This window comes from Andrographis paniculata, unplaced genomic scaffold (genome assembly GCF_009805555.1).
Source record: "Andrographis paniculata isolate CXL003 unplaced genomic scaffold, ASM980555v1 Contig34END, whole genome shotgun sequence".
NCBI lineage: Eukaryota > Viridiplantae > Streptophyta > Magnoliopsida > Lamiales > Acanthaceae > Andrographis > Andrographis paniculata.
The window spans coordinates 1,862,023-1,886,260 of NW_026137567.1; the positions used below are offsets into that span (position 1 = coordinate 1,862,023).

The 24,238-nt window shown below is 35.0% G+C and overlaps 1 protein-coding gene and 1 long non-coding RNA gene across 14 annotated transcripts; one reads left to right on the plus strand and one right to left on the minus strand.

Moving 5' to 3' along the window:
* Positions 1 to 101: 101 nt before the first annotated feature.
* LOC127248420 (uncharacterized) lies at positions 102 to 3,174 on the minus strand. Of its 13 annotated transcripts, none has more exons than XR_007838095.1 (6): positions 2,831 to 3,174; positions 2,652 to 2,761; positions 1,966 to 2,354; positions 1,292 to 1,384; positions 434 to 532; positions 102 to 347 (listed from the first exon to the last, which is right to left on the minus strand). It is a non-coding gene; the product is annotated as an uncharacterized LOC127248420 (long non-coding RNA). The 13 variants fall into 13 exon arrangements; XR_007838097.1 differs by having other exon boundaries at positions 2,168 to 2,354; positions 2,831 to 3,169; XR_007838093.1 differs by adding an exon at positions 2,493 to 2,560 and having other exon boundaries at positions 434 to 2,354; positions 2,652 to 2,706.
* A 19,275-nt stretch (positions 3,175 to 22,449) lies between these two features.
* LOC127248781 (uncharacterized) lies at positions 22,450 to 23,535 on the plus strand. The gene has a single exon (XM_051271304.1). The coding sequence runs from the start codon at positions 22,477 to 22,479 to the stop codon at positions 23,452 to 23,454; it is 978 nt and encodes a 325-aa protein (XP_051127261.1). The 5' UTR covers positions 22,450 to 22,476; the 3' UTR covers positions 23,455 to 23,535.
* The last annotated feature ends 703 nt before the right edge of the window (positions 23,536 to 24,238 follow it).

The following is a 24,238-nucleotide window of genomic DNA, read 5'->3' on the forward strand; positions in this document are numbered from 1 at the left end:
ATGATGTTGAAAAGAAAGAACATCCCATGTTAAAATTTCATGCAAAACTGATGACATATCCCAACAACAACTAAATTCCAACATAAAGAAGCAATTGCATTAATGCGAAAAAAAAATTGATAATAATAAGCTATGTGATACATGCCTTTCGCACAAAAGCATTAAGTTTGGTTTCACAAGTACTGCATTTTTTATACTGTTTCATCGGGGATCCATTTAAATTAAACACCCACTAAAGTTGGTATTTGAAGTACCTATTGCTCTTTGAAGGCTATAACTTAGGACGAATCTTATGCATAATAATCACAAAACATCATGGAACTCGGTTATGTTCTGCCCATCTCAATCTGCATTGTCAGACAAGAAAATAATTTAATGAGCTGTTGGTTTTCGGGAATATTAGCAATTTAGGCGCGTAGTAGAAATCACTCACAACAAGCTCAAAGTCTTCGGACATGCCCATTTAAAGCTCACATTGCTCTTCTGCTATCCCCAGTGCTTTGTAAACATCACTCTGATAATTTGCTAATGTCTGAGAATCACCCAACAATGAAATCTCAAAAACAATTGAGAATTGGATCACAACAAACAATCACCATCTCCTTCAGCCAAGTTCAAAACAATGCCGGACAAAAAAAAAAAAGAGAACAACCAACACTATCTCCTTCAAGACTTTGTTAGTTTGATGAGTTTCCACTAGCAACTATAAAAGAAGACCATGGAGAACAAACAATGCATCACTTTATTCTATTTATAGCTTTATATTCCATATCCGAAGAGATGATAGCCTGTAAGTTATATAAGGCCCAACATGTTCTTTGCACAATACAAAACTACTACTTTAAATTATAAAAACATCCTACACATTATTATTGAACATATTATTATTATTATTATTATTATTATTATTATTATTATTATTATTATTATTATTAAGCATACTTGTGTAGACAGACGCATGCAGAGATAAAATAAGAATACAAAAAGATTATTACCAAAAAATTAATTAATAATAATAGTTAATTAAGATCCCAAAAATATCTAAAAGTGATGAGAAACATGGGAAGCACAAAAAATGGACACAAAATATATCTATTATCTCATCACAGATTTAGTCTCTGGCAGTCTCAAATCATTTAAAAAAAACAGTGATCTGATGTGCTCTGACTGAGGGTGGATTCTTTCATGCATACATAGACACATACACATACACCAAATTATAGTAGTGGTAGTAGTAATAAAACTGAAATGAAATAATTACGCGAAGAAGACATGGAAAGATTTACTTTACCTGTCCTGCAAAGACTATATCTCTTAAACATGCATGCTAAATAGAATCACTACCCCTTTACCATCAAACACCCACACCTCCAACTTGATGTCTCTGGACATGACATGTAAGCAAATAAAGAATTAGAATGAAAATTTTATTCCCCGGTAAGAACAAGACATTGATTCAAATAAATCACCGCTGCTCCACTCACACATAAGTCAGAAAACCACAGCTAGAAATCCAAATAAAAATGCGATAAATATTTTTCATGTAAAATTAATTAGTATTAAGCATATAGTGATCAATAGACATCTAGAATTAAACTAATAGCCATGCAGTATTATTTCATGGTTTTTGTTTGCATGTATTTTAAAAATATTTCAATCAAGTATATATTTCTAATTCAATTTTTAATTATATGCTTATATATATATTAACCATGATCCACCATCATTACGATAATGATTGTTCTCCATTTTGCACACAAACAAATGTTCTAATATGTATGCATTTCCCCATTATAGAATATTGAAACTAGTATGCTTAAATGAGTTCTATAACATAAGCTAAAGACAAGACTAGAACACACATACATGCACACACACAAATAAATTCTACAGGCATGCAATACATAGGCAGCACAATTCAATTGTTGGTTGCAGCGAGCACTTATCATCATGTTGCACAATTACCATTGCGTAGGATATGTGCTCTGCCAATTATGTATGGAACAATTGATCACCTCTGGCTTCTTGTCTTCAGGATTAGGAATATATTCCTTATCATACTAGTCTTTAGGTTGCTATTGAAACCCAAAAATTATAACACTGTCTAAAGTACAAGATATACAAATGTGAATTTTTAGTTTATATGTGTGAACCAAAATGAAAGAACCTTTTTCGCCTCGGTGTCCTTGATTTTCTTTGTAGGTAGATATCCCGGTCAGAGTACAAGCTACCAGACTGGTTCTCAACATTGTGCTTGATAGAGAACTGGAAAACTAGGATCTTATCTTTGTTGGTAAATTTAGGGAACTCAACAGAAATGGCATAGAACTTATAATCTTCACTTGTCTGGATACCTGTAGTAAGATAACAAAAATAATAGAGCTTTCATCCTGTGTACTTTCAATACCTATAAAAACTGCACAACGCAACACAATTTTATTAATTTTGTGATTAGTTTCGATTCCATTTTCCATAAGTGTGATTCCATTCACCAGCCATGTTCTCATTTCTCTTCCAGTCAGATTTGACCCATCGAGTTTCCCAATTGAGCAACACATTTCTGAAAATTAATTAAAAATAACTATTCGCCAGAGTTCTAACGTAGAAAATATTTTTATCTTCAGCGACAACTACAAGGAGAAATTACATACTGAAATTTCGGTAGCCGAAGGAACCAACAAGCTAGTAGTCGATCCATAGAATCAACTGAAATTGCAGTTGCAAAGTGAGATTGAGCTAAACCTAATCGATTCGGCAAGGTCTAGCAAAACAAAGAACCTAATAAGCTAATGAAATTGTTACATTGTGGGAAATCACAAAGCAAGCTTACTAATGAAACTGCAAAGGCTTTTTCCCAAGCAAAATTAAGCCTCCCAAGTCCCGGTCACTGGTACAAAAACCTTAGAAAGGATCGAACTCGATGTCAACGTTGAGGGGGTTGCTGGCGATGGATGTGTTTGCGTCGGTGGGAGAGTGCTGCGCAATGATGTGTTCACCTCCGCGGGAGAGTGGTGGTGCAATTAGAGGAAGTGGGAAATATTTTGCCCTCATGTGACGGTGCGCAAATCCATGACAGAATCCTTTGCAGAATTGCAACCGATCTGAATTATTCGTCGTATAAAAATTTTATTTTGGGGCAGAATATATTTCCTTATATTCAGCCATTCAATTCAGTCTAGGTAGCCATTTGTGACTGAATATTTTTTGTGCAAATTCTGTCACTAAATTGCAATTGAGCACATTTTTTTTGCAAAATCTCTTATTAATTTGTAACCATTTAATAGTTATTTTGCGATGGAACAATTTTTCTTGCGAATTTCATCACTAAAATGTGGCCATATTACGACTTCTTACATCCTTTTCAATATTCCATTGCAAAAATACTTAATTACAACGGATTAGAGCTATCCTTGCAATGTCCATCACAAAGTTGCGACGAAATGTGGACCCTTGCAAAATTCCATTGCAATTTATGATTTTTTTTGTAGTGTAAAGCTAATAAAACATGAAGAAAGCTGGAAAGGAAGCTGGAATTAATGTGAAAAAGCTGTAAAAAACTTACATTGTTCTTGAAAAAAATTAAAGTAGAAAATGCAGAGAAAATATTGTAGAAGATGATTGTGAACGGAGTCTGTTTTTTGCTGCCCTAGATTTTCCTTTAATTTTGTTTGGATAAAACCTATCCCTAATTATCTTCCAACGTCTTCCTATCCCTTTCAACCACCTTTGATTAGATTTCTTCACCTTGGATGACCTGCATTATGGTCTGGGCCTCCCTGGACAATGGGCCGGGTATTGCAACAAGTTTGTGACTGATTAGGGTTGGACATGGCCCACACCGGTTTCAGGTCGGAGGTGGCCTTGGTCTTAAAATCTCATTTTTGGACTGCATTGACATTGGGCCGACCTCATAATTTATTCGGGTGTATACAAATGTGCCCACTAAATTATCTGGACAAAAGTTAATTTGTAGTCCGGATAATTTTGTTAAATGTTACTCGATTTATCCACATGTTTTTCCTCATTCTACATGATCGCGCCTTCCGCCCAACTCCCATAGAGAAAGATAAAATCTTTTATAATGTTTTCCATTGATAAATACCTTCAGCTTCTCCCTTTCGGGCTCCATCAATCTATATGCGCCACTGGATGACTTGGTCGATACATGAACGGTCCTTCCCATGTGGGAGACCATTTCCTCAGCTTCGCATCTTTGGGACCTTCCGGGAGGATGGTCTTCCAGACTATGTCACATTCTTGGAAGGTTTGGGGCCTCACACGCTTCCGGAAAGGTCGATTCAGCCTTCTTCTTTTGATTTTGAATGCACTCAAGAGCTTACAGCTTCTCTTCAGGCAAGGCGTCGAACTCCTAAAGTAGGGCCTGATCTTGCTCTTCCATGGACAACTGATTTTCCTTCAAGATTAAGAGAAAAAGGACTGTGATTTCCAATGGAAGCAAAGCGTCATGGCCGTAGGTCAGTCTATAAGGAGTGTTCCCGATTACAGAGGATTTGGCATTTCGATATGCCCATTAAGCCTCTTCTAAAGTATCATGCCAGCCCCTCGGGTTGTCCTCCAGCACTTTTTCGATAATGGAAATCAAGAGTTTATTCATTGCCTCGGCTTGCTCATTTTCCCGAGGATAATAAGGAGATGAGTGGAGTAGTTGGATCCCGTATTGAGCTGAAAATGCCTTGACCTTCGCACTCATAAACACGGTCACTAGGTTGGTGGTAATCGTCTTTGGAATACCAAACCTATGAATGATGTTATTCTTAATAAAGCATATGAAATGATTATATTGTACCTTGGCCAATGGAACAGCTTCCGTCCATTTCATAAAGTAGTCGGTGGCTACGACGATGAAGGAATGTCCATTGGAAGATGGAGGATGAATCTTGCCGATGATGTACATCGCCCATCCACGGAAAGACCAAGGTTTGATAATCGAATGAATTTTGCATGACGCTGACATGTTGGGCATCCCCGAGCACAATCTATGCAATCCTGTGAGATTTTTGGCAAAAATAGCCGTATCGGAGGATCGTCCATCTCATAACGTGTCCGGCCCTATGGGCGTCTCCGACACCTTCGTGGATCTCGGCCATGAACTTCATCGCGTCCTCATGACCCAGGAAGCGAGCTAAAGTCCCATCGGATTTCCGTCAGTATAGCTCCCCGTCGATTTGAGTGTATTTTAGAAGTTGATGGTGCATTGCTTTCGAAGCGACCTTCTCAGGATCCCTCAAACCTTTCAGCAAAGGGTCTCGCCAGTCTGGGTTTCGGTCAGTCTACAAACATTCGTATCTTGGTTGTATTCCTTTTCTTTTAAATCCGAAAGCCCACTGCGCCAAACTGTTTGCCTCTAAATTCTCTTCCTGAGGTATTGACGAGGACGTCCAATCTTCAAGCATTCAAATGCCCGTGGGACCCATCACTCGAAGCCGAGCTCGTCAATTTCAAAAATCCGTCACTGCATTGATCAGATGATTTTTCATGGAGAATCAATTTAAGGATGATGCTTGGAGACCACTTAGCCCTCACCTGACGCTCCTTCAATGGGACCCGCAAGAATCCCAATTGAAAGATCAAGAGAATCGCTAATAATGGAAGGTTATCAAGGGAATCATCACTTATGGAGAGAATCACTAATCATGGAAGTATATCAAGAGAATCCTCACTTATGGAGAGAATCACTAATCATGGAAGTATATCAAGGGAATCATCACTTATGGAGAGAATCACTAAATCATGGAAGTATATCAAGGGAATCATCACTAATTTCCTTTTATTATAAGTTTCCATATAGAATAATTCCATATCTAAAACTTCCCTAATTATTTATTTCCTTATAGTTAGACTTACCTTTTGGTTTGTTTCCTTTATTATTTGTTGCCTTTTATTTTCCTCAAGGACCTCTATATAAGGTCCTTGCCTATCATTGTAATGCGGACCTTTTTTACATCTTGAATTGAATTTCACTTTTATATTTTCTAGTGTTAGGGAGTGATTTCCTCGCATTTAGAATCTCAAATCGGGTCTTTGGAGTGATTCCATCGGTTCGTGGCTTCCAATCCTTTGCAGTGGGATTTAGCCTATTGTTTGTGTTTTACCTATAGATTGATTTCAGGTCCGAGACTTATTCTCGTGGTTGGTTATCATCTATACTAATTCACATTCTCTGCACTATCTTTCTTCTTCCTTCTCTTTTCTTTTATACATATTGTTAATCCATTTGTTCTATTGAACTTTGTGGGTAAGAATATTATGTTGGTTATAATTATACGCGGCCGGGCCGTGTCATCTGGTATCAGAGCTAGTTGATACAATCTCTTGATTGATATCACGGTTCTTATTTGAAAAAAAAAAAGCAAAAAAAAAAAAGAGTAAAAAAAAAGCAAAAAAAAAAAACGAAAAAAAAAACGAAAAAAAAAAAAAGTTATTATCAAATATAATATATTTGTTATTTACTTCTAGTTCTCGAATCATCTTTTCTTTTATCAAAAAAACAAAAAAAAAATAATCTATTTAGATTATTTGTCTTCTACCTTCATTCTGAACTTATATTTCTTTTGGTTTCCCTACTGTTTTGGATTTTTTGGCTATCGTCTTTGGGAGAATTCCATCGATTTGATTTGAGTACTTTTTGCGAGACGAAGAGGTACATAAGGTGTGGAGTGATATACGAGAGTTCTAGTGAGGTTATTTTCTTTGTTTTTTTTCTTCTATTTCTAATGGCAGGGGGTGAAGGATCCAATTCTCAACAAGTTGATGTACAAGGTCTTCTCAACACCATTCTACAAGAGTTCAAAACTCTTCACCATTCTGGATTGGAGTTGATGAATAATAGGATGGATCAACTGGAAGAGAATCAACAAAAGTTACAAGAGAATATCCGACCGTTACCTGAAGCTCAAAGGCGAAATAATGTTCAACCGCATTTGAGGCCAAGACGCAACATCTGGCCCCCATCACCACACAACACTGACGAACCCGATGATGAGGAGTTTGGAGGAAATTGGGAATGACCTAGGCATCATAATAACCATCACCGACGGGATGGAGATGAGGCGATCAACTCGATTAAGTTCCAAGTGCCACCGTTCCAAGGAAAATCCGACCCTGAAGCATTTTTGCAATGGGAGCGAAGGTTAGAACTAATCTTTGATGTTCAACAATTAACTGACCAACAAAAACTCCGTGTGGCCGTAATGGAGTTTTCAGATTATGCGCTTGCATGGTGGGACCAATTGAGCATCAACCGCCGCAGAAATAGGGAGGCTCCAGTGCGTACTTGGACAGAACTTCGTACACTCATGCGAAAGAGGTTTGTTCCCCCTCATTACCATCGTGAAGTATTGCGGAGATTGCAGAGTATACAACAAGGGGCGCGGTCAGTGGAGGAGTACTATAAGGAGGTTGAAACACTTCTTCTACAAGCCGATATCCATGAAGATCAGGAGCAAACGATGTCTAGATTCTCGAATGGACTTCAAAGGGATATTGCTGATGCGGTAGAGATGTACCAATACGTGGACCTTGAGGAGATGATACACTTGGCCATAAAGGTGGAGAAGCAACTAAAATCAAAGCGGATGCAAGGTAATCAGTTTAAACTTTCTCCAACTGTAGGGTTTCCTAAAGCGCCACTTTCACAACATATCAACAAAGGAAAAGAGATAGCGGGAGTTGATTCGACGCGGCCTAAGCCGCCAACATATGCCCCCCCAAAGAGCACCACCCGTAGCCGAGATGTGTTATGTTTCAAATGCCAAGGCCGAGGACATTTTGCGAATCAATGTCCAAACAAGCGTACTATGGTTCTTACGATCTCCGGTGAGTACGAATCTGAATCAGAAACTGAAGAGGTCAATGAGGCAAACTCCTACCAACAGGAAGCTGTAGAATCCATACCGGAGTCCAATTTGACGTTAGTCACTCTCCGAGCTCTTAGCACTCTTCCAAAGGAGGTTGAAGACACCGAACAACGCGAAAATTTATTCCATGGAAGGTGTAAGATTGCGACTAAGGTATGTAGTCTTATCATTGACGGTGGTAGTTGTACTAATGTGATTAGTGACCTCGCAGTGAAAAGACTTAATTTGAGGATGAATTTGCATCCGAGGCCTTACAAACTACAGTGGCTCAATAATTACGGGGAAATCAACGTCACCAAACAAGTGTTGGTGGAAATTGAACTACAAGGTTACAAGGATGAGGTAAAATGCGATGTAGTTCCAATGCAAGCATGTCATATTTTGCTTGGGAGACCATGGCAATTTGACAAAGAAGTTGTACACGATGGCCGCCGTAATCGATATACTTTCACACATGCCGGACGGACCATAGTTCTAAGGCCGTTGAGTCCTCGAGAAGTAAATGAAGATCAAAAATACTTGTACAAGCAATTTGCCACTGAAGCAAGAGAGAAAATGAACCAAAGGAAAGACAACAAGATGGTGGGCTATGTCGCTGAATCAACTCTATGTGAGGAATCCAACTTGAAGCCCTCCTTAGAATCACCCGCAACAAAAGGTACTCCGCATACAAGTGCATCTACTCTTTCATATAGCCTAACTACCCCACAACCTTTCAAATCTTCATCTTCACCAATAAATACGTCTGCCCCGAGCCACTCTCAAATACTCTACCCTTCTACTCAAAAATCAAACACGAGTGTAGTGATTCAGCGTGAAACCTGCTGGAATATTAAACACGAGAGTGAGAGGTCTAATCTTTTTATGTGTAGGAAGGAAGCTTTACGCTTGGAACATGGAGTTCATTGTTTGCTATTACTTTCTAAACCTACTTATTTTTCCATGAATGACTCTAACAAACTTCCATCTAGTTTTTCTAACTTATTGCAGGCGTATGTTGATGTTTTTCCTAATGAAGTACCCCATGGTTTACCACCCACTCGTGGGATTGAGCACCAAATTGATTTTGTCCCGGGAGCATCAATTTCTAATCGGCCAGCCTATCGAGCCAACCCGGATGAGGTAAAAGAAATACAAAGGCAAGTGGAGGATCTACTGAGCAAATGTTGGATTCGTGAAAGTCTAAGTCCTTGTGCTGTACCTGTCCTATTGGTGCCAAAAAAATATGGAGGTTGGCGCATGTGTGTGGATTGCCGAGCCGTCAACGCTATAACAGTTAAGTATCGTCATCCCATTCCTAGATTAATGAGATGCTTGATAATTTGTGTGGTTCTGTAATTTTTTCAAAAATTGATTTAAAAAGTGGCTATCACCAAATTCGGATGAATCAAGGTGATGAATGGAAAACTGCCTTCAAAACTTCTTTTGGTCTATATGAGTGCTTAGTTATGCCATTTGGACTTACCAATTCCCCAAGCACATTCATGCGATTGATGAATCGTGTTTTAAGGAATTTTATAAATAAGTTTGTGGTAGTATACTTTGATGACATACTTGTTTATAGTACTTCTATTGAAACACATGTTGAACATTTACAAGTAGTTTTAGATGTTTTACGGGTTGAGAAGTTATATGCTAACTTGAAAAAATGCAACTTTTCTGTCGACAAGTGCAACTTTTTGGGTTTTATTGTAGGAAAGGATGGAGTATGTGTAGATCCTGCGAAGGTTGCAGCCATCCAAGAGTGGCCTACACCTACTAGCGTACGTGATGTCCGCAGTTTCCATGGCCTTGCAAGTTTCTACCGTCAATTTGTGCGAAACTTCAGCACTATTGCAGCACCCTTAATTGAAGTTACCAAAAAGGAGGATAAGTTTGAGTGGGGAAGTGAACAACAAAATGCTTTTGATACTTTAAAATCAAAACTTACATGTGCACCCGTACTTGCTTTACCTGATTTACCTAAACCGTTTGAACTTGATTTTGATGCCTCTGGTGTAGGTATTAGCGCCGTCCTCTCGCAAGAAAAGAGACCCGTTGCATTTTTCAGTGAAAAGCTACATGGCCCTGGGTTGAATTACTCAACCTACGATAATGAATTGTACTCCTTAGTGCGGGCCCTGCAAACATGGCAACATTATGTACGTCCTCCCGAAGTTGAAGGTGCAATTCGTTGGTGTACAAGGTGCCTCTCGTTGAAGTCTACTGTTCATCCACGCAGTTTGTATACTCCGCTACCTATTATTGAATCCCCTTGGGTTGATATTTCTATGGATTTCATATTAGATTTGCATAGGAGTAGGTCTGCTAAAAATTCAATATTTGTTGTGGTTGATCGCTTTTAAAAAATGGCACATTTTATTCCATGCACAAAAACCACTGATGCTTCGTATGTTGCTTCATTATTTTTCAAAGAGGTTCTTAGATTGCATGGTGTTCCAAGATCCATTGTTGCTGATAGGGATTCTCAATTTTTAAGTTATTTTTGGAAAACACTTTGGGCTAAATTAGGTACAAAACTAATGTTTTCCACATCACACCACCCTCAAACTGATGGTCAAACAGAAGTTGTTAATCGAACTGTGGGTAGCTTGTTACGTGCCTTAGTTAATAAGAATTTGAAGAGTTGGGAAGAATGTTTAGCTCATGCTGAATTTGCATATAACCGTACGGTTCATAGCTCTACGAATTGTTCTCCATTTGAGGTTGTTTACGGTTTTAACCCATTAACTCCTCTTGATCTTATGCCATTGCCACGCAATGAGCACGTTAGTTTGGATGGCAGAAAAATGGCTGAATTTGTACAACAACTTCATTCTCAAGTTCGGGATAACCTAAGAAAGGCAGCTGACAATCACGCAAAACAAGCTAACCGTGGGCGCAAGAAAGTTGTTTTTGAGATAGGAGATTGGGTTTGGCCACACTTAAGGAAGGAAAAATTTCCAGAATTGCGAAAGTCAAAACTTACTCCCCGTGGCGATGGACCTTTTCGAGTGTTGGAACGCATTAATGATAATGCCTACAAACTTGAACTCCCAGGTGAGTACCAAGTCCATGCTACTTTTAATGTTTCTGACTTAAGCCTTTTTGATACAGCGGATGAATATCTTGTTCGGGAGAACAAGAAAGCTTTTCAAGAAGGAGGGAATGACGAGGACGTCCAATCTTCAAGCATTCAAATGCCCGTGGGACCCATCACTCGAAGCCGAGCTCGTCAATTTCAAAAATCCGTCACTGCATTGATCAGATGATTTTTCATGGAGAATCAATTTAAGGATGATGCTTGGAGACCACTTAGCCCTCACCTGACGCTCCTTCAATGGGACCCGCAAGAATCCCAATTGAAAGATCAAGAGAATCGCTAATAATGGAAGGTTATCAAGGGAATCATCACTTATGGAGAGAATCACTAATCATGGAAGTATATCAAGAGAATCCTCACTTATGGAGAGAATCACTAATCATGGAAGTATATCAAGGGAATCATCACTTATGGAGAGAATCACTAAATCATGGAAGTATATCAAGGGAATCATCACTAATTTCCTTTTATTATAAGTTTCCATATAGAATAATTCCATATCTAAAACTTCCCTAATTATTTATTTCCTTATAGTTAGACTTACCTTTTGGTTTGTTTCCTTTATTATTTGTTGCCTTTTATTTTCCTCAAGGACCTCTATATAAGGTCCTTGCCTATCATTGTAATGTGGACCTTTTTTACATCTTGAATTGAATTTCACTTTTATATTTTCTAGTGTTAGGGAGTGATTTCCTCGCATTTAGAATCTCAAATCGGGTCTTTGGAGTGATTCCATCGGTTCGTGGCTTCCAATCCTTTGCAGTGGGATTTAGCCTATTGTTTGTGTTTTACCTATAGATTGATTTCAGGTCCGAGACTTATTCTCGTGGTTGGTTATCATCTATACTAATTCACATTCTCTGCACTATCTTTCTTCTTCCTTCTCTTTTCTTTTATACATATTGTTAATCCATTTGTTCTATTGAATTTTGTGGGTAAGAATATTATGTTGGTTATAATTATATGCGGCCGGGCCGTGTCAGGTATGTCCTCCAACGTCACCTCCATGAGCTGCTGAAGAAGATTGTAGTTCGGCCAAGAAATCTGCGATGGTTTGTCCTCTCACGACCTTAAGGGGTTGGTATGTTAAAGCAAATAATGCCAACTTTAATGCCCATTTAACTAAACAGCCTCGGAGGACTAGCCTGTTTAATGAATAGCGTAGGAGGTCGACTTTGCATATGACTTTAGTTTCGACTGACACCAAATAATACCCTAATTTCGTGTATGCATTATATAATGATAAACACAGTTTCTCAATACACGAATAACGAGTTTCAGCATCATTAAGGTCTTACTAAGGTAATACATAGCTTGTTCCCGACTTTCATCATCATCCTGGGCAAGGAGGCAGCCGGTGGTGTCGTATGTCGCAGCTATGTACAGCTTCAGCTTTCTTCCACTGATTGACGGCATTAGCACCGGAGGATATGCTACTGCTTAAGCTGATCTAGGGCTTGTTGTTGGACTGTTCTCCACTCGAACACATCCTTGTTCCCACACAGTAGCACCGAGAAGGCCTTCATTTTTCGAGCAACATTAGCAATGAATCTCTTCAGGAAATGGACCTACCCCATCAAACTTTGCAGCTCTTTAATGTTGCGTGGGGGCCCAAGGTCTTGGACAACCTTGGCTTTATTTTTGTCAAATTCAATGCCCTTCTGATGCACCAAAAATCCTAGGAAATTCCCAGCTTGTACTCCGAAATCATACTTCATTGGGTTCATCTTGAGGTCATGTTGTCTCATCCGCTTAAAGGTCTTCCGAAGGTCCAACAGGTGGTGATCGAATGCTCGGGACTTTAAAACCATGTTATCTATATATACCTCTATATAAGCACCGATCAGGTCGTAAAAAATTGCGTTCATCGCCCTCTGGTAGGTCGTTCTGGCATTCTTGAGGCCGAACGACATTACTATTAATTCGAAGATTCCAACTACTCCGAGGCAGTGGAAAGTTGTTTTATGGGCGTCTTCTTCAGCCAAATACATTTGATTATAACCAGAGTAGCTGTCCATAAGGGAAAGGATCTCATATCCGGCCGTAGAATCCACGAGTCATGTATTCGTCCTTTGGCCTTGCCAAATTAAGGTTTCGGAAGTCAATGCAAATCCAGATCTTTCCATTTTTCTTCACCGTTGCTACAATGTTAGAAATCTACTCCGGGTACCTGCATATTCAAATAAAGTTAGCTTTAAAGAGTTTTTCGACCTCTTCCTTCACTTTCGGCAACAATTTCGAGTTGAAACGCCTAGGGGGCTGTTTGTGCGGCCGAAATAAAGCTTTAGTCGGTAATCGATGTTCCAGTAAGCTTCTTGACAACCCCGCCATCTCATGATAATCCTATGCAAAGTAGTCCTTGAATTCAAGGATCAAAACAATCATTTGCGCCTTCTTCTCGATATCTAACAAGGCGCTGATCGTTTTCATCCGAGGGACTGTCATATCTCCCAGGTTGACCTCTTCTAATGGATCCTACGCTTCGAAAGATAGAGCAGCTCTCCAAATCGGTAAATGAATCTCTTATTCGTCTTGGTTGCGAATAGGCGGCTGGGAGGATGTCCCCACATGCTTGTCACAAGGTTGAACGGCATGATTTCCAGCCCGTATAAATGGACATCCAGACCTACATGCCCTCGCCTACAAATCCTATAAAATCAGGATGTCAAACATAATAAATACCTGAGTTATTAGGCCATGCGTTGGCCTTGACTTTGATTTCGAACCCTTTCATATTTATATTGCATTTTTTCCACATCTCAGCCTCTTCCAGCATCATGGACAAGGAATATACGTCGGGGGAATAATAAAAAGCCTCTATGGAATGCACCTCCATAGCTGGATCAGCCTCGGCCTCCACTGTCTTCCCTTCGATGATGAAAAAAGCCATCTGGTTCATCCTTGTTCCAACTGTCATTTTCGCCACCTACACGCCTATGGCCGTATGCGTATTTCCATTAAAGTCGGTCGTTCGCATGGTTTTCGGGATGAGATCATTTCTATTTTCCCGATCTTCCCTAGGGTAGACAAGGTCATGATATTGATGGACGCTTCTCCATCAACTAGGAACTTGCTGACCGTCCGCCCATCTAGATTTATGGTAAGAAACAGGGGCTTCAAATGATATGTACTCTTGTCCGTTAATTTCTGGAAGATTACTTATTCCGGGCATCCTTTTTTAATATCGGAATTTTGGTCCACCCAACATAAAGAACCCACTCCTTCCAACAGAACATCTCTCTGGAGATAGTCGAGCTGGACTGGAAGAGCTTCAAATTCTTGAGGTAACACACCTATTGTATTAACCTTGAGGTCTCCCTCATAGCGCGAAGGTCATTCAAGTTCTTGGTCGGAAGCAATGATATCCAAGCTAGCGTCCGACGCCTCATCGCAATCAAGAGCACCTATCATCGGATCACCCTGAGGAATCTGGTCCTCCCCGAATGTTACAATAAAATGAGGTTCGGTAGGATATTCAACCCTGACAAAAATTCCTTTTGGCCTCCATTCCTTTCGGGCCTGAAGCTGGTGATGAAGGTCCTCCCGACCAAGCTTCGGCCTTCTAGCGAAAGCTCTTTTTTAGTCCTGGATCTGCTTCCCCTTGGCCTAACCTTCATGGTCATCAGTATGCTTCCCCTAGCCTAGCACTCTCGGGAAAGGCGAGTAGCCAAGCGTTGTCGTTGCATTCTCCCATTTTCAGTCCTAGTAAAGGGTCGCATCACTTGCTCCTTCCTATTCTTTGTCCAACTTCCATCATCTAGAGCTTTCCTAGAAATGCGGGCCTGATGGGGTATGACTACCATCTGATCCACGGAGGTCATTCGCCAAACCTCACCTCCCTTTTCAAAACTTAATTCTGCGACCGTGTTCATGGGGCAAAGTCTATCATACACCGAACCCCTTCTCGGTGGTTTCATTGACCTTCCAAGCCTTTCAAACACTATTTTTTTAAGTCCTGCTCCCCTACCATTTGTTCTAGACCCTGAATTCGACTTTATGGACCAGGTTGGACACACTCCAACGATATTTATCAGTGTGGGGAACGGTTCCATATTTACTTTCATATCAGGTTTTTCGGCCAGCTTGAGGCGACCTTCTTTAATGGCCTTTTGGACTGCATTTCGGAAGACAATGCAATTACTGATCTGATGGCCATATACTCCATGTCATTTAAAAAATACATTTCCATTCAGCTCCTCTTCAGTCGGCATTTTGTGACCTTCTTTGAGGCGGAGCTGGTTGTCTTTAGCAAGTAGTCCAAAATCTACTCCGTCTTCGCAATGTCGAAAGAGTAAGATACCTTCGGATTTACCTCATTCCATCGGGGCAGCTTAAGAGCCGGGCATGTATATGTCTTAAGGTCTCCTCATGTTCCTCATCGGCCTTGGCAGCCTCTTCTTGGGCAAAGACGCAATGATTTCCACTCTGGAATTCCTGATTTCGGGATGTTTTAGCCTCTTTCATGACCTGCTCGGCCTTCACAGCTTTGGATGTCAGTTTCTGGAAGTCATAGTATTCTTAGAGGGCTAATTTATCACGCAGCTTGTGTGTCATGTTATTTATCGCCACATTCACCACCTGGTACTCTGGTACACAAATCTGACATCTAGTTTATGCCCTCCTGAATTGTTCCAAGAACTGCTCGACCGACTCCTTGCTTCTTCGATCGTCATACATCCTATGAATCGCATTTTCGATTACTTGTGGATTTATGATGGAATGTGCTAGCGGCACATCTCTTCCTGCCCCCCAGGCTGCTCGGAAACTGCCTGAACGGACGGAAAATTGCGTAACGCCCGCTGCAAAAAGACTTGATAAGTAAGTCCACATTATGAGAAACGAACTTGGGAGCCTTCCGTAGGTTCTCTAAGGACTAGAACCTGCTGCCATGGTTTGTTTTTGGGGGCTGGTTGGACAGGATATTCATAACTTTATTGTGTCCCGGAACCAGCAGGGAATCGACCTTCCCCAATAGCTCCTTACCCCCCTAGTTTATCGGGATAGTGTCCGGACGGTCCCCCTAGTTCCCAACTCATTTCAGAAGGTGTTGGAGTGAAGGAAGGTGCTGGAACTACTGTCGGCCATGCCCCCCAAGCGTTAGAAATCCCTTGTCCCGCCGTCGGGTTTCCTTGGAGGCTCGGAGTGTGGACTGGGGTGCTGAAAGTAGTTTAAGCAAATAAGAGATTTTTTTGCCCATGTGGTGCTGATGGGATTGACTCGAAGGTTATTCCTAATCCATCGGTTGAAGGCAGGCCAAAGTAAGCCTGCCCAGTCGATGCTAGTGATTCTCCGACCTTTTGGGTGGTGATCGGAGGTCCTCCAGATCCAGCACGCCTACCGAACAGAATAACATGACCATACTTAAGTGTTTGAGAGATTGGATCTGCTGCGAAGCTGGTTGTAAGGCCCGCGAGAGGCCAAATCTCTAGATGGCTGGACTTTTTCGAGTTTCTTCCTCTAGAAACAGCACCAACTTGTTCTGAATAACGGATTTCAGAACGTCAGTAATGTATCGTGATAGTTCTAGGGCGGATCCGTAAAGGGACGATCGAATTTCCCTACAGATCTGATATTGAAGGACGCTGGCTGTAGGCCTAATGATTTGGTCCGGTCTTCCAGCAGCCGCAGAAGCCTCGTCGCATGGGGTAGCTTCCTGCGCATGGCGCAATGAAGAATCGCCAACGATTTCTTTGTTTTTTTTTACATCTTCATAGTTGTCGGCAGTGTCAGTTTTGTCTTCCGAAGTTGCAAGAAAATGTCGCGAACGTCTGTGTCTCATTGGACGTGCCAATTTTGTTGTCGTAAAAAAATGGCCACCGATGGCTTAATCGAGAAAGCCTGTCGAAATTGATTTAAGCGTAGGGTTCCCCGGCTTCCTCAAGAAAGGATCCGGGCTATCTCGCGATAACCGAAAAATTGATGAAAAAAAAAAGGTGAAAATAAAGCTAATAAAACATGAAGAAAGCTAGAATTAATGCAAAAAAGAAAATTACATTGTTCTTGAAAAAATTAAAGAAGAAAATGCAGAGAAAATATTGTAGAAGATGATTGAGAATGACGTATGTTTTTTTGTTGCACTTATCTTCTTTTAATCTTGTTTGGATAAAACTTTATCTATAATTATCCTCCAACTTCTTCCTATCCCTTTCAACCATCTTTGACTAGATTTCTTCACCTTGGACGACTTGCATTCTGGACTGGGCCTCCTTGGATGATGAGCCGGGTATTGCAGTAAGTTTGTGACTAATTAGGGCTGGACATGACCCACACCAATTTCGGGTCGCAAGTGGCCTTAGTCTCGATATCTCCCTTTTGTACTGCATTGACATTGGACCGACGTCATAATTTATTTGGGTGTATACAATAAATTCAATTTAACATTTAAATCTAATTCAAATCCAAGTTCAACGTTCTCAAATTTTCTCGAGAGAAACACGCACATCGAATCCTAGGTGTTTATTTTTGTAACGATATTTTCAGGTTTTATTGTTGCTGTGAAAAGTCTTTTGTAGAGAAAGTTTTATCACCATGAACGTGGTGCTGATAAAAAAATAATTTCAGTATGGATATTGAATAGTTAAAACTTAATTATATATACTTAGCATTTAAACCCGTGCTATGCACGGGTGTATATATAATTAAAATATTTTTAAAAATAATAAATGAAGTATAAATAATTATTATTTTAAAATAATATTTACATTGTACTTATATATTTAAATGTAGGTTTTTATTTGAAAAAAAAAATTAAAATAATTAATTATATTTATTAATAAAAAATTAAAAAAATTTAATTTTAATTTCAATGTAAATATATAAAATCATGCAAGTCTAGTGTTTTGCATAATACATCCAAATAAAAAAATTATTCGATAATCAAAATACTAATTCAATAAGATTGAATAATACATCTAAATAAAATATCCAAATCAAATTATTAATGAAAAAATAATAATAATAGAATTACTTATCTTTATATATATATATATATATATATTCTTCTCTTTTTAATGTATAATACATTAGAATATGTACAAATAATAAAAATAAAGCTTATTTTTTATATTTAATTTTAATTTATCGGAATAGTAAATAATTATATGCTTCAATTTTATATTACAGACAATCATATTATTCAAAATTGTAACAATTGAAAAATATATTAAATAATTATATTTATAATAAATGTTATATTTTATTTATATATATATATATATTTAACAAATAACAAACTACATATTTATAAAATATAAATTATAATTATTTCAAATAATTGAAACATAAAAAGAAAAAGAAAAACATAAAAATAAAAATGTAATTTCAATCGAATTTATCAATAAAATTTATAACCAATTAATAAATATATAAATTTAATTTTAATAATATATAATTAATTAACACCAAATAAAATATTAAAATAATAAAAGTATATAAAATATAATTAAGGAAATGAGAGAATCAAATAAAATAAAACAATTTTATCAAATAACTATTATTTATAGTTTTTTATTTAAAATATAAACGTATTTTATATTAAATAAGAAAAAAAAATTAAAAAATAAGTATATAGAAAATAATTAATATTATTTAATGTGTGTATATATGTTTTTATAAGTTGTTGTTTATCAAGATTAAAATAATTAGTGATAATTAATACTAAAAATAAAATAAATAAATTTAATTTTATTAAATTTCAAAATGGATTTCTTAATTAAACAATTGTCCATAAATATAATTGACAAAATATAAAGATACACACGTTAATATAATATATAAAAATTATTATTATACACTCATAAAAAGTGGACCGCTGATTGAATTAGCTAGTTTGACTCATAAAAAGTGAACCGCCGATTGAATTAGCTGTTTTGACTAGCTGATCCAATTAGCGATTTGTATTCAAATACTTGGTAAAACAATTGTTTGATATTGACGATTTATACATAAAATGACTATTAAGGACATTGATATGTTATTTTTTAAATATTTAATTTTGTTCATTTTGATTTAAAATTTATGATAATTTTGTTATTAATTATTGAAAATTATAAAAATATTATAAAATATTTATTTTTATTTTTATTATTTAAATTTAAAAAAATTATTTTATAAAAAACAATAATAATTTCAATAAATTATGTAAAATATAAAATAATAAATCTTTCGTATATATAGTTTTATTATGTTAAAATTATTGTTTTAATATATATAAATAAATTAATAACCTTTATTTTTCTATTGATTTAGTTTTAAAGATTTATATATTTTACAAATAAAATAATTTATATGTAATAATTAATAATAAAAATTATTTTAAATTTAAAAAAATAAAAAATAATTTAATAAATTAAATATATTAAAAATAATTAATAAATACTGTTATAAAAATATATTTATATGTATAAAAAATTTTAAGGGTAAATAAGAAATAACCAAAATTAAAATGAAAAAGCTCTGCGCTGGTTAGATCAGGCTTTTCAGAAATTAACTTTTTGGGTCCAAAAAGCTCTTTCAAAAAACTAATTTACCAAACATCTAAATTAGCTAAATTAGCTTTTTGAAGAGCTTTTAACTTATTGAACAACTTTTAATTGTTTGACCAGTCAAAAAACTAATTCAGGTGTTTTGTAAATTAGCTTTTTGAAAGAGTTTTTTTGGATCCAAAAAACTAATTTCTGAAAAGCTCATCTACCCAGCATTTTGAAAGAAATTTTTCATTTTAATTTTGGTTATTCTTTATTTACCTTTAAAATTTAATTATGTATTTTATATCTGTAATTTATATAACTATAGCAACTTTGAGCAAGTTTGAGATCCCTGTAATCTTAGATTTTTGACATTTTATTTTATATTTTTATTTTGATTTTTTCTTTTACAGTTTTTATGTATATGTTAGTGGAACTACAGTTTTGTTATTTTTTTTCACATATTAACTATATAATCCACTCTTTTATTATATATTTTTTAATTTTGTATTTTTTTCTACAATTTTTAGAATATTGTTATTAATGGTGTTTTTTCTCCCCTTATTTATTACTTATGGCCAATAATTAAAAAATATTGAACATTGTCATTTTTTTCCTTCTTTTTGTTTTGAAACGGTTTTTTTTCCTATTAGTTTTATAAAGTGGATATTTTTTTTTTAATATATTTTAACTATTTATCTCTCTATATATATATATAAGATTTTTCATATATGTTTTGAATTTTTTCTTTTCAATTTAATTTTCAAAGGTACTTCTATTTCTTCTTCTTTTGTTTCTGATTTTTAGTAATTGATTTTCACTCATCCTAATTATTTTACTCATTTTTTTCTACGCAGGAACAAAAGGTCTACAAACAGAATTTATTATTGTTGTTGGAGGATACTGCTATTTGGACACAGAAAGCTATTTTGTTTGAGTAATTGATTAATGTTCTTATTATAATATGTTTGTTTAGATTGTTCTGTTTGTTTAGATTGTTCTGTTTGTTTGTTTGATTTTATTTTTAAATTTTGTCTTCCAATATTGATTATAATTTCAATATATTTTTATGTTTATTCTTACGAGATTAATTCAAAATAGCTTCCTGCGTCCAAATAGTAGTATCCTCCAACAACAATAATAAATTCTGTTTGTAGACCTTTTGTTCCTGCATAGAAAAAATGAATAAAATTAGAATGAGTGAAAATCAATTACTATAAAACAGAAATAGATGAAGAAATGAAAGTACATTTGAAAAATAAATTGAAAAGAAAAAATTCAAAACATATATGAAAAATCCTATATATATATAGATAAATAGTTAAAATTTATTAAAAGAAAAAACTATCCACTTTATAAAACTAATAGGAAAAAAACCGTTTCAAAACAAAAAGAAGGAAAAAAATCACAATGTTCAATATTTTTTAATTATTGGCTATAAATAATAAATAAGAGGAGAAAAAAAATATCATTAATAGCAATATTCTAAAAATTGTAGAAAGAAATACAAAATTAAAAAATATATAATAAAATAGTGGATTATATAGTTACTACGAAAAAGAATAACAAAACTGTAGTTCCACTAACATATACATAAAAACGGTAAAAATAAAATAAAATAAAATAAAATGTCAAAAATATGATATTACAGAATCTCAAACACCCTTTGCTGTAGTTATATAAATAGGATTATATTAGATATATAACTTAATGATATAAATTAATATAATTAAATTTTATCTATTCAACTATATGTTGAAATTATTTTTCAGCCGCTGTGCTCCCTTCCAAGCTTTATCTTTTAAAAAAAAAAAAAAAAAAAAAAAAAGAAAAAAAAAAGAAGGAAAGAAAAAAACAATCAAACTTGTCATTTTATAAATTTATGTTTTGAATTGTCCATGGTTTGAATTGTAAAAGTATGAAGTTTTTGCATATTTAATTATATTAAACGAAAATTACATACCAAGTCATAGTATTGAATTGTACTGCATTAAACTAATAGCATACTTTTCTGTTTTTTTATTTTTTTATTTTTTATTTATTTTTTATCGGATAATGGCATACTTTTCTTCGATTGCGTGTCTTGCTCCACTTATATTATTGACCATGGACAGTTGACAATTTCAAATTACAAATTCGTATATAGTCTCAATATTAATATATAATTCCTCTGTCTAACTCTAATATTAATTAAATTATTTGTAACAAGTAAATTAATAAATATTAGTATTTTTTTTTAATAATAGTGACTAAATATAATAATATAAAGATCAAATTATATTTACTTTTACATATAAGTGTATAATAAAATAAACATAAATTAGTAAATAAATGTATAAAAAATATTAGTAGTCAATAATACGATGCATATTTACTAAAAAATATATATAAACTTTTGAATTAAATAGACAAAAATTATGTAAATATTATAAATGAATTAATAGACTACTTTTCATTCCAACTAAAAAGTATAATTTTTTTTTTTATTTTTGTGATACTCAAAAGTACCAATTTGTTATTATCTTAAAATAATTATGTATTAATATAAAAATACTCTTAATTTTTATATTTATTTCAAATATATCATTATATATATATAAAATACAAATGACAAATATATCAAAATATAATTTTACTGATTAATAAAATATTATTATTTTTTAATACAAACGGAGGTACTATATATATAGAATGTGTTTTGGATGATATTGTAGGGTTTTGATTTGATTTGATTTGATTTTATTTTATTTTATTTTTAAACAATGAGTTAGATATAATATTATGTAAAATAAAATATTTACATAATCAATCAATTGAATATAAAAAAACGAAAACAAAAACACTCCATTATTATTCAAATAGTAGATACTAGATAACACATTGATGGTATACTTTTATTCACAGTACTTGTCTTGGTTCATTTAAGTTGGTATTTGACCATTTCAAAATTTAATTATTTATAGAACCAATATTAATATATATATATATATATATAATCTCCATTGTTATTCATAACACATTGAAATCTCTAATAGTTGGATCAAAAAGATCAATGGAGCACTTGACATCTTTTGGTTTTTATGCAATACTCATCGAATCCTTTAAGCTTCTTCCTAAAAATGGGAAGCTCACTATGCTCATAGCAATTTTCTCTATTGTTATGCATTCGATTCTTTCTTTCTTGCTCTTTTATTGTATTGATTTCTTGATATCCGATATACTTGTTCATCTTATGCCCGATCCTACTTCTTTCGATCCTAACAACCCTACCACATTTGCGCCCAAAACAAACTCGAATTTCCCCCTACTAAACCCTAGTTTCAAAAAAGATTTATCGTTCGTTCTAATAGTTGAAATTGCCTATATTGTTGCAACCTTAATGGTCGCCTTCTTGTCGGGGATTTCAATAATCATAGTTTCAATTGCTTCCTACTCCGCCAAGTCATTATCGCTCAAAGAATTGCTCGGTTGCATACGGAGGACATGGACAAGGCCTCTTATTACAACCTTGTACATATGGTTGCTTACATTTTCTTGTCTTGTCTTTACATCTATGCTCATCTCTCCTCTCTTGATCTATAACACTCCCCCTACGATTATGGTAGCAATTGTATTTGGGATCGGTGCTTATATATTTTTATTATATCTTAATGTCCCATGGCTTTTAGCCATCGTGATTTCAGTAGCAGAAGAGAATTATTCGGGACTTGAAGCTTTAGGAAAGGCTTCAACATTGATTAAGGGCAAAAGGGTGCATGGTTTCTTGATCAATGTTTCGTATTGTGTTTTCTCTATGGTTGTTGTCGGTGGTTGCAAAATGATTTTATTACGGAACCGGTGGCTATCGCATCATGTGATGGTTTATACATTTTTTGTCGCGCTTTTGTTGCATTTGACAACATTGCTAGCGATTGTGGCGTATACAGTATTGTATATTCGTATCAAGAAGATCGATGGCGAAGATGTAGAGCTATCTGGGAGTATTTTATATGCGAAACTACCAACTATACAACCATATTCTACGGACTAATGTTTCTTTTGTTTTAGTTTAGAAAAGTTTGATTCAAATTTTGTATTTAAATATGTTTAATGGAATATTTTGTAAGAAAAAAATATATATATGTTTTTTTTGTGTTTTTTTTTTTTTTTTTTTTTTTTTTTTTCGAGAAGTGCAAAAGTGACTGTTGTGATAAGGAATACACAATTTTCCAAGAAAGCAGTTTAAGGCACATTTGTCTTTTTTTTTTTTTTTTTTTCTGTTTTTTATTATTTTGTAAGCTATTATGAATGTATTTTATTTCAAGTATTCGTTTTTATTTATCACGGTATATTATTGTAATTTTCAATAAAATTTACTTATATATAATAATATCATATTCAACAATCATTTCATACCAATAATAAAAATCAAAACACATAAAAATACACACTCAATCGTGCATTGTGAATGGATAAATATATTGTTACGTAAATATATAAAATGTAATGTGTAGATTTATTATATACCTAATATTTGTATTAGACAAAATTATTCAAAAAGATCTTTATTTTATGAACCATGCATATATATTTATGTTCATTATATTTAATATGACAGGGGACTATATAATAATTTAAAGATAACACTATATTGGGAAACTTCTAGGAATTAAATTGAATTAATTTGCATTATTCTTCATTGAAAATGTCAAATTTGGCCATTTGTTATGCCGTGCACCTTATCGTTGCATTGCACAATTAATAATTTTGGGTTTAATTATATAATTAGTTTTTATACTCCCTCCGTTCCAGTGCAAGATTGTCGTTTATTTTTT

Coding starts and splice junctions, on each gene's coding strand:
- LOC127248781 (XM_051271304.1), top strand. CDS start 22,477: ATGGAGCACTTGACATCTTTTGGTTTTTATGCAATACTCATCGAATCC.